Here is a 10,396-nt window from a genome sequence, read left to right as displayed (position 1 = left end):
CCTAGTGACTCCACCATGTTGCTGTATGACCCTGAGCAGACCCCTTCCTTTTGTTGGGCCTCAGTTTCTCTATATGTAAAATAAAGGAGAGGGTGGACTAGCAGACGCTCTAGGGGACTTCCAGGCCTGACACTGAGGCAGCATTTCCAGGATGTGTTGGGCCTGCTGCCATCTCTCTGATGAGATGTTCTTGAACCCCACCAGATGTTTTCTCCAGAGAGTCCTGATCAGAATCTTTACCGGTGCCACAAATAATGTGCTTATACCTAAACATTGACCGGCTAAAAGACGGGGGACAATGCTTTATTGGCTTGGCACCTATAAACAGGGTGATTACAAGCCCCCGGGGTTCTTTGCCGCTGCAAAGTGGAGGCTCTGTAGTGGGGGCAGCACAAATCACAGATGCTGGTTTCAGCTGCAGGGAGGGGCCACTGTCCCTGCTTTGCCCTCCCCGCCCCCCCCCCCCCCCAGTCCCTTTGTCCAGCCGAGCACCATCTGAGCCCAGGCCCTCACAGAGCAGGGCAGGGCAATGGCCCAGGTTCCTCTGCAGCCCCTGACAACCCCGAGTAAGAGCTGTGGACCTCTCCCACCTTTCCTCTTCTTGGGGGGTCTAAGATGGGGAGGCAGGCAGGAGAGATACCTCATCCACAGAGAGCCCCTGGGCCTCTTGGACCTGGGTCCAGGAAGGTGGGATCAGGGTGCTATAGCAGGAATCCCACCAAAGAGGAGAGTTGGGAGTCATTTTCTTGCCTTCCATTGTCTGTTTTGGAGGAGAACCTGGGAGCTTTCACTGAGTTGGGCCCATAACAACTGATGACAGGCTGAGATCACACAAGAGGTGATAGAGCTAGGCTCCCCCACACGGGACTGCACTGTCTGTGGCAGGCTGTCTCCCGGGCAAGGGGAAGGAGGGCCAGAGGAACCTGCAGGAGTCATGGGAGGAGTGTGTCTTGGATGAGGGGGCCTCCCAGAAGAGGTGGTCTGTAAAACGGGCTGGGTCATGACGGCTGGCACAGAACACTGGCATCCTCACTGTGGTCACAGTTGTGGGCATCCCAGCGGATGTGAGAACAGAGCAGCAGAACACTCTCGTCCCCACGGCACTTGACATTGTCCAGGAGGATGGGGCCTCGGCCTGGGCCAAAGTGAGCCTCGCCAGGGGCTGCCAGGGCCTGGCCACAGCCCAGCTGGCGGCACAGGACACCAGCTGCCCGCATATCCCAGGCATCATCACAGACAGTGCCCCACTGCCGTCCCAAGAAGAGCTCTACGCGCCCCTCGCAGCGGTGGGCTCCATTGGCCAGACGTAGGTGCCCTGTAGGGGGACAAGGTCCAGGGATGGAAGGGGCTGGCCTATGCCAGGCCACTCCCAAGCTAGACCAGGAAAGGGGTCAACAGAAGAGGCAAAGAGGGCAGCTGACACACAGCTCTGCCCTCAGAGCTGCTGGATGAGGGCAAAGGAGATTAAAACAGAAGGGGCACCTGCCCAGACTCAGACTCAGGATGGGAAGAAATAAGACAGAAGTTTTTGTTGAGGTCCCCCGAAGTGCTGGGGGCTTCACATTTTCTCTCTCCTTAGTCCTCTGTTCAAAATCTCATTAAATCAGACCCAGGCCAGTTCTTTGGAGACTGTGATTGTGTCTCCTGAAGACCAACCAACCCCATGCCACCCCCTGTTAATGGGTGTTGAGGCTAGCACAAAAGGACAAGGGTTCAGGACGTGTGCAGATCCATTAACCTGTGTGACCCCAGACTGTGGCTTCTTCCAATCCAGACCCTTCCTGTATTGACACCTCACCTTTCTCTTGGTGGCCATGGGCACCTACCGTCCCTGGGCCGAGGAGTGGGCACCCGGGTGGTCTCAGAACCATCCAGCTGGACTTGCTCCTCTGGACCTGGCTCAGCAAGGGCAGGGAGAAAGGGACAGGGCAGTCACTTCGGGGAACATGTTCCTTGGGTCCAGGCCACTTCCTACCCTCCTCAGGGTTCTGTTCTGGGGGCAGAAAGGACTTTGCAGGATTCAGAAATGGGGGCTGTGCTTCTTTCTGACCCAAAGCAGAATCCATATAGTCTATCCTTTTGCGGCCAAAGCCATGGGGAAGGGGAGCAAGGGCCTATGAGGCCTGGGACCCCGAATGTGGGGGAAGATCGCAAGTCCAACCCCAATCAATGTGCAGAAGCATTTTTAAATGTCGTGTTAACCTCTACGAAAGCCCCTTTTCAAAAGACTCCTGCCGAAGGCCAGATGTTTGCCCCAGGCAGTCTGATCAACTAGGCTTCGGCCACGCCCCCCTATGCGGAGCGCGCGCCTTCTCCAAGCCCCGCCCCGCTCCCTTACTGCAGAGGGCGCCCCATTCCCGGCCCCGCCCTTGCCGCGCAGCCGCAGAGCGCAGCCGCGGTCGGGCTCCGCCTCTCTCTCCAAGTGCGCGCGCTCTCTCGGCCCCGCTAACGCCGCAGTGCCGCAGAGTAGCCCCACGCGCGGCCCCGCCCACCCCCAGATCCTTCTTCGTAGCACCCCTTTAGGCGTTCGGGTCTAGGCCTCACCTGCGCAGAGCGCTCCCGCATCCTCGTGGTGGCCGCAGTTGTGCTGGCCCCAGCCCAGGTGGAAGCAGTCGCTCAGGCGGGCCTCCGTGCCGGCGCAGCCCACGTTGTCCAACAGCACCGGGCCGCGGCCGTAGCCGAATTGGCCGAGGCCCGTGGCGCCCAGCGCGGGTCCGCAGCCCGCCTCGCGGCAGGCCACGCGCGCGTCCGCGAAGTCCCAGTCATCATCGCACACCGTGCCCCAGCCCCCGGCGTGCAGCACCTCCACGCGGCCGCGGCACGGGCTCGGGCCGCCCACCAATCGCAGCCGCCCGCCTACGGGGTGCACAGGCCCCCCGGGGCCAGAGGAGTCTGGGCTGGAGTGGCCGGCTCCAAGACCGGGCCCTGGCCCCACCCTCTCCCACCCTCAGCTGAACCCGGGCACCACCGCTTACTTTTCTTCCCTGAGGCCCAGGCGGCCGTGGTGAACAGTGCCATCTCCCTGGAAGGCTGGGCAGCAACTCCGGTAGCTGCAGAGACAGGACATCTAGAGCGTCTGACGGGGACAAGAAGGCCTTCTGGCCTGCAGCGGGAGATGCCTACTGAGATTCCCCCCATCTATCCTACACCCGGACCCCACACTCAGCCTCCATCCCAGAGTCACTACCATGTTGGGAACGTAATTGGAATGAACCGAATCCCCTAAATCCAAAAGCAATTCTAGCTTTTCTTCAACCCTTATCTCAACCTGGTTACAAGGCCTCAATGTCAGCACCAACCCACATTTTATTACAGAGCTTCGAAGAAATCTCTGACTACTTTCCACCCCCACCCCCTGAACTTTTCAAAGCTCGGCAGATTTCATCCTTCTCCATCTGTTCATCAGTACGCTCACCCACCTCTACCATCTGGCCCAAAGCCCTGGCCTGGTACATCAGGCTTTCCCTTCTGTAGCTCTGGATTTTAGCTCCAGAACAGCCTTCCCAATGCCTGCCCCACCTACTGTGTCCCCACTATCCTGGCCACAGAGGGCCAGGGCCTCCTTACCTGCTGCCTCTGTGTGCCAGGCCCATTTTTCTCGTGTGGCCAAGAGAGGCAGTGTTGTGAGAGTGGGGGGACCCAGGGCTAGAACAGAAGAGAAGGGAGCAGGGTCAGAGGCTAAGGTTCTGGTTTCTGGTCAGCTTTGGGCTGTGGGAGGAGTTTGGGAGAATCACCGTGGAGGAGACAACATATTTTGCTGCCAGGACCAGGGGCCCAGCCCTAGCTGGGATCTAAGAAGGCCTGCCTCACTTTTGACACTCATTGTAATTTACTTGTGCTGGACTGGTGTACACTTCCCAGGTTATAGAGGACTTTCACAGACATACTTTCATTTCTCATCAATGTTCTTAGACTTGTTGTGTCCCATGCCCACCAGGGAGGGCCATTCAGTCTTCAGGGGCTCACAGTACAAGACTCATTATTCCCACCTTACAGATAAAATAGGGCTAGAAAGGGCAAGACACGTGTAGAAGGTACACAGTAAACTTAGCCATGACTCTACCAACCTCTCTGGGTCGCAGCTTTCCCACCTGAAAACTGGGAGTGATGGCACCTACCTGTTGTGAGGCAGAAAGAACTATGGGCAAGCATTTTGTATCACAGAGTCTATCTGTGAAATGGCATTATTGCCCTATTATTTCTATTTGCTGAGAAAATCTCCAACAATGGGAGAAGGGCCAGGTGAGGAGAAAATATTATTAGTGCCTAAGGATTGTGGAGGGCAGCACTAGCTCATTTGGGGCATACCTGAGCATCACTTAGAGAATTCCAGGGTCAAAACTAAGGTACTGTTACTTTACTATGAAATATTCCATAAAGAGTACTGGGAAATTGCTTGAAAGTTCTGGGGACATTCTTGGGGTACTGCTAGATAATTTTGGAGTCTGCTGCAGTAAATATTGTCACACAGCTGTGGAGTATATACCACAAGGGACACTGAGATATTCTGAAGCACTGCTACAACAGTACTGAGATATTAAAAGTAGTGTTGGGACCTCCCTGGGGATCTCTGAGAAACACCAGAAAAGCCAAATTCCTCTCTCGGCCCAGGAGGCACTACGTTGCAGCCAGCGTCAGGTCAGAACCGTGGAGAGTCCCGCCGGCCCCGCCCGGCCCTCGATGGCCCCGCCCTTCGCCGCTGGCCCCGCCCTCGGCCCGCCAGCCCCGCCCCGCCTCCCTAGCCCGCACTTGCGCAGACCACGCCGGCGTCCTCATGGTGGCCGCAGTTGTGCACTCCCCAGCCCAGGCTCAGGCAGGCTGCCAGGCGGGGCTCGCCGCCTTCGCAGTGCACGTTGTCTAGCAGGATGTGCCCCGTGCCGTAGCCGAAGAAGGCGTTGGTGGTGGCGGCCAGGGCCTCCCCGCAGCCGAGCTGGCGGCAGACCACAGCGGCGTCCGGCAGCCCCCAGTCGTCGTCGCATACGGTGCCCCACAGGCCACCATGCAGAATCTCCACTCGGCCCTGACACGGGCCTGCGCCCCCGACCAGTCGCACGCTGCCCTCACCTGGTGGGAGTTGGTGAGGCGCAGCTTCCACTGGGCTCCTCTCCCCCGTCTAAAGTGCCCCAGACCCGCAATGCACCAGGCTCCGCACAAGCCCACGGGGAGAAGCTGGTCATCCGCTTACTCCCAGTGCTCCGCCCCTTCACAGGCTAGATTGGGGTGGGTTGTGGGATCACAGGACAGGTCGATTGCCCTAAAGCCCAGCTTTGAATGTGTCACAGCCTCCTTAAAACCCCCCCCTGCTCACCCAGGTTCACGCTTTTCCAGCCATCTAGGATGGGCTCCTTCCCACAGTTACTATGGCCCAATGAAAGCCTTTCTGCCTTTCAACGTCCAGCTCTTCCTCCAGGAAGTCCTCCCTGATCTCCTGATGGATGGGACCCTCGTTCTCCTCCTGCCTTCCTTGCTTCTTCATCTGTCTCTTTTTTAGGGCACTTTTCGTTTTCGGGTGCTACATCATCTTTGTCGTTTTTGTGCCTGTCTGACATGCCGTTGAACTAAGCTTCAGCCCCCACCCCCAGCTCTCCCTTTCTCTAACCTTGGGCTGGCTTTATTTCTAATCATCCCACAGGACTGGATCCTCTTTCTCTACAAGGACTGTGAGCTCCCCAAGGGATGGGGGAATGACCAGCTTGCCCACCTGTAACCCCTTTCTCTCCACTGCCTACTGTAGGGTGTGGGAAACCGCACCTTGGATTCCTCTCCCAAGACCCAGTTGGTCCCCCACATTCCCCTTCCTTACCTTTCCCATTCTGGGGGGTTGTGGGGGGCATCCTACTGATTAACACCTTCCTTGTTGGGGGCTCCGTGGACAGAAATTCTGGAAGGAGGAAGGGTTGAATAAAAATGGGTCCTTCTGTTCTTTGTCCTCATACCCACAGGGCGTGTGAAGGTATGACCTCACAAGGGTCAAAGTCAGGAACCCCGGGGGTGTGAGAGAAGGGGCCGCTGGAACCTTGAAATCCTTTAAAGCAGAGTAGCTCTTAAAGCAGCATCAGCATCACTTGGGAGCTTGTTAAAATGCAAATTCTCAGGCCCCAATCCAGATCTACAGAATCAGAAACTCTAGAGCCCTAATCTGTATTTTTACAAGGCCTCCAGGTGATTCTCTTAAAAGCTGGAAGCACTGCTCTCAAGGTCAAAGTTTCCCAGAGTTTCTGCTCAGCTCCATGCTATATGGAGCTTTATGGCCGGTGTGGCCCTGACCCAAAAGAAGGCTCTGCTGGGACAAGGGAGGCCATCCACGGAAGCAGTGATGCTGTTGGTGGTTTTTTTTTTTTTTTTTTTTTTTTTTTTTTTTTGTGGGAGGTGCAGGGTAAGGTCATGTAATGAGTCCAAAGCACCATTTCAGGGTACCTGACACTCAAGCTGGGGCTTGTCCCTTCTGGCCAGGTCTCTTGCCTAGAAGAGCCTTATCACGGGGAAATCCCCTCACCCATCCAGCCTGTAACCCTGTTGCTCCCCAGGGTCTCCTTGTCCTCCCAGGTTGCAGGCCTCTGCTCACCATTGCACAGGACGGCCACGTCCTCGTAGTGAAAGCAATTGTGGATGCCCCAGCCCCGGCTGCCACACTCGCTCAGCGCAGCTTCCTGCCCACGGCACTCCACATTGTCCAGCAGGATGGGGCCCCGGCCCTGGCCGAAGGCAAGGGGCCGGGGCACAGGCAGCGCCAGGCCACAGCCCAGCTGGCGACACACCACGTTGGCATCCACCACGTCCCAGTCGTCGTCACAGACGCTGCCCCAGGAGCCACCGTGCAGGACCTCCAGGCGCCCCCGGCAGCGGCTTGGGCCCCCTACCAGCCTCAGCTCTGCAGACAGGGTGGAGCTGATACCAGGGGCATCTCTGGGGCCAATCTGTGGGATGCTCGCCTTGCCAAGAAGCCTTGGGTTCCATCCTTTCTGGGCCTTATTTCTTCCCCCATAAAATGCAGAGGCTGTAACAATCGCTTTGAGGTGGGGGCATCGAGAGTGATGGAGGGCTGGTGAGTCACCCCCTGGGGTCTTCTCTCTAAGACTCTGAGTACCTGGGGGCTGGGATGGGGTGAGGAAGGAGGGCCAGGGGCACCTACCTGGAAAGGGCAATGGAGTGGGCTGTAGGGCACTGGCTGAAAGAGAGTGAGCAAATACATTGGGCCCTCTGCCCGCTCCAAGGAGGGACTGCCCAGGCCCAGGAACACAGGGCCCCCCTAACCCCACCGACCTCACCATCAGCCCCCTCCTCTTCCACTCCATTCCCCCTGCATTGATGTGTCATTGTCTCTTTCCTTGATTGTCCCAATGGGCCTCCCCGTCTCACCCTTCTTGCATGGGTTCACCACAAGAGGCTCATCCCACTTCCATGCTAAATCCCATAACCCTGGCACCTGCAGATTGAAGTCCCAGCCCAGGAGGGAGCTTTCTCCACAAAGCCTTCTGGTAACTTCTGACCTCATTCTTCTCCTGAACCTCCATCCTGGCTAACCCTGTCCCTTACAGTTCTGCCGATCCTACAAGGCCCAGTTCAGAGCCACCTCCTCTGGGAAGCCTTCCTTGAGCCCTCAGCTAGAAGTGCTCTTTACTTCCTCCAAATTCCTGGGCACCATGTACAGGCCCCTTTTGGAGTCTCTGCCTGGTAATGTAGTCAGATCTGTCTTATCTCTGTGTCCCCCAGTGCCCCTGCTCAGAGCCCGTTAGATGTCAGTAGCTCTGCTTTCAATGTCTAGATCAGCTTCAGGACTCATTAGGATCCACCTCCATCCCCACCCCCACCCCTATAATTTATCTATCTGAGTAAACATATCAGCTATCACATATGAGGTACTCATTGCTTTATGTGGGTTGGCTCACTCAATAGGACAATTGGTGAGGAGGTAGAATTTTGTTTGTTGAGGTTAGGTGACTTGCTCAAGGTCACACAGCAAATAAAGGTTAAAGCTGGGATCCCAACCCAGACAGCAACTCTCTCATCCACCATACAATTTTGAGCAAGTGGCTTGAGAGGAGAGGTGGGGAGGCAAGGGAGGGAAACTGGCCTATCATGCAAAATTGTAAATGCATTAATCGTCCCTCACTTGTGCATAGAGTATTACAGTTCTCAGACATTTTTGCATGCATTACCTCAAAGAATCCTTAAAACAACCTTGGAGGCATATGCTAGTGTACCCATTTTACAGATGAAGAACTAAGGCTCTGTTTCTTCTTTCTTAAATTAGAAGGGTCCCTAGGTCATTTGATTCCACATACTCTACCATCTTCTCAAACAGCCATCAGCAAGTCCCTCTCCTTTCTCTCCTTCCCTTATCTCCAGTGTCCCCTCACTGCCCACTTTCTGTTTACATTTAATCTGCACTTCCAGCACTGAGCCCTCCATTCCTCAAACTCAGACACTCAGCTTTCATCAACCCTGGGCAAATATCAGAGCTGGAAAGAACATGACTCATCCCCAAACTTTCTCTTGCCATAATTTTACAGCTGGGGAAACAGAGCCAGACAGGGAGGAGTCAGAGGTTGGTGGGAGCACTCACCCAGTGGCAGGAGGAGGAGGAAGGACAGGGCTGGGGGTGGAGGTAAAGGGCCAGTGCCCTTGTCTCCTGGCCTCCACCCCTTGCTCTTCTTTATTGGCTGGGGCCCAATGCTCATCTCTGCTTCCTTGCACATCCGGCCGGTGGATGACCTTTTAGATGGTCCCATCATGGGAACGTGGAGAAGTCACAGCTGGAACATCTGGAATCAAAGATCTCCCCAACGTTACTTCCAGCTGGAGAAACCGTGTGGGAGCCTCAGGGGAAGTGACATTTCCACTGGGGTTTGGCTCTCTGAGTGGAAGCCAGAGGATGGGCAACAGCTTCAGATGAGAAAGACAGGAGTGGGTATGGCGTTAGGGTTGGCTGGAGCAAATGGGATGTGAGATCAAGTGGCAGGAGACAAGGTTGGGAGGGCGGGTCCCAGCCATACAGCTGAGGGCTCAGAAATCAGCACAGCCCAGAGTGTGATGTTTATGGCAGCCCAGCAATTTACTAGGAGGATGTAGATGGATGTTTATTTTCTTATTTTCTCCAATTTTGTTTTTACAGTGTCTTCAATTTATGGCAAAGGGTACTGGTTTGCCATTTATTGGGATAATATGAAGTTTCTCTTTGAACTTAATTTAATTCCCACTGTGGAAAATAGTTTGGCTGTTTCTTTGAAAGTTGAGAAATAGAATTATCATATGACTCAGCAAGTTCACTCCTAGGATTATATCCCAAAGAATTAAAAACAGGGACTTAGATACTTGAGCACAAAAGCCCATAGAAGCATTATTCACAGTAGCCAAAAGGTGCAACAACCCAAGTGTCCATCGACAGATGAATGGATAAACAAATTGTGGTACATCCATACCATGGAATATTATTTAGCCATAAAAAGGAATGCTTTTATATATAATGTATGCTATAATATCAAAGGACCTTGAAAACAGTATGCTGAGCCAAAGATGCAGGCAGAAAAGGACAAATATTTTATGATTTCACTTGAAATATCAAGAATTGGTAAATTCATGGAGGCAGACAGTAGATCAGAGGTTACCTGTGGCTGGGGGCAGCTGGGATGGGGAGCTATCGCTTGATGGGGACAGAGTTTCTGTTTGGGGTGTTGAAGAAATGCTGGTAATGGGTGGTGGTGATGGTACCACAACACTGGGGATATAACGACTGCCACTGAATTGCACTTTGAAAAATAGTTAAAATGGCACATTTTATGTTATATGTGTAACTACAATAAAAATTTTTTTAAAAATTAAGTCAAAAGAAATGAATCAATTTAAAGAAAATATATTGAGTACATCATGGGTCCTTCCCACGGTTCACACATAGGCAAAAATGGTGAAGGGCTGGGCAAGCAAAGGCTTGGGATGCTCTCCCATGCAGATTTTGCTCTAGCTTTGTGGGGAGGTACAGGTACAGACAAGCATGTCAGTTAGAAGTGTACAGCCCAGTGCTCATTTACGCTGTGAGTGTTCAGCACCCCAGAAACCTTTCCATGTCCTGTTTGCTTGCAGCCTTTTAGCAACAGTATGGCATTGAGTGTGTAGGGATGGATTGGATGGGGGGGAAATGAGAGGCTGGTTTAGAACCTGATACAACTGTCCAGACCCAGATACTGAGAAGCAGAGAGGATGGACAAATGCAAAAGATTTCTGGGAGACCAAGCTGGTAGGACTGGGCTTCTGTGGGATGTGGGGGTTAGGGACAGGGAAGCATCCAGTTGATGCCCAGCCTTGGGGTACAGCCACCTCGATGGGGACTATAGCAGGAGGTGGTGGAGAGGATGGTGCTGGTTGGGGTATTTCGAGAGCAAGGGGACCAGAGGATGCA

The 10,396-nt window shown here is 54.3% G+C and overlaps 1 protein-coding gene across 1 annotated transcript; it reads right to left on the bottom strand.

Moving 5' to 3' along the window:
- Positions 1-487: 487 nt before the first annotated feature.
- SSC4D (scavenger receptor cysteine rich family member with 4 domains) lies at positions 488-8,732 on the bottom strand. Its single transcript, XM_077140198.1, has 10 exons — positions 8,567-8,732; positions 7,133-7,168; positions 6,566-6,871; positions 5,804-5,881; positions 4,750-5,064; positions 3,568-3,645; positions 2,976-3,050; positions 2,545-2,856; positions 1,827-1,895; positions 488-1,315 (listed from the first exon to the last, which is right to left on the bottom strand). The coding sequence occupies exons 1-10, from the start codon at positions 8,730-8,732 to the stop codon at positions 999-1,001; spliced, it is 1,752 nt and encodes a 583-aa protein (XP_076996313.1). The 3' UTR covers positions 488-998.
- Between the last annotated feature and the right edge of the window lie 1,664 nt (positions 8,733-10,396).

The sequence above is a fragment of the Tamandua tetradactyla genome, chromosome 23 (genome assembly GCF_023851605.1).
Source record: "Tamandua tetradactyla isolate mTamTet1 chromosome 23, mTamTet1.pri, whole genome shotgun sequence".
Lineage (NCBI taxonomy): Eukaryota > Metazoa > Chordata > Mammalia > Pilosa > Myrmecophagidae > Tamandua > Tamandua tetradactyla.
The sequence above is the reverse complement of the archived record's forward strand: the minus strand, read 5'-3'. Positions and strand labels throughout refer to the sequence as shown.

Excerpts from the sequence above, each read along its gene's own strand:
- SSC4D (XM_077140198.1), bottom strand. The coding sequence starts at position 8,732 with ATGGGACCATCTAAAAGGTCATCCACCGGCCGGATGTGCAAGGAAGCA. Across the intron at positions 3,051-3,567 it reads CTGGCACACAGAGGCAGCAG|CTACCGGAGTTGCTGCCCAG; the intron begins GTAAGGAGGCCC and ends CTGTCTCTGCAG. Across the intron at positions 1,316-1,826 it reads CACTCCTCGGCCCAGGGACG|GGCACCTACGTCTGGCCAAT; the intron begins GTAGGTGCCCAT and ends GTCCCCCTACAG.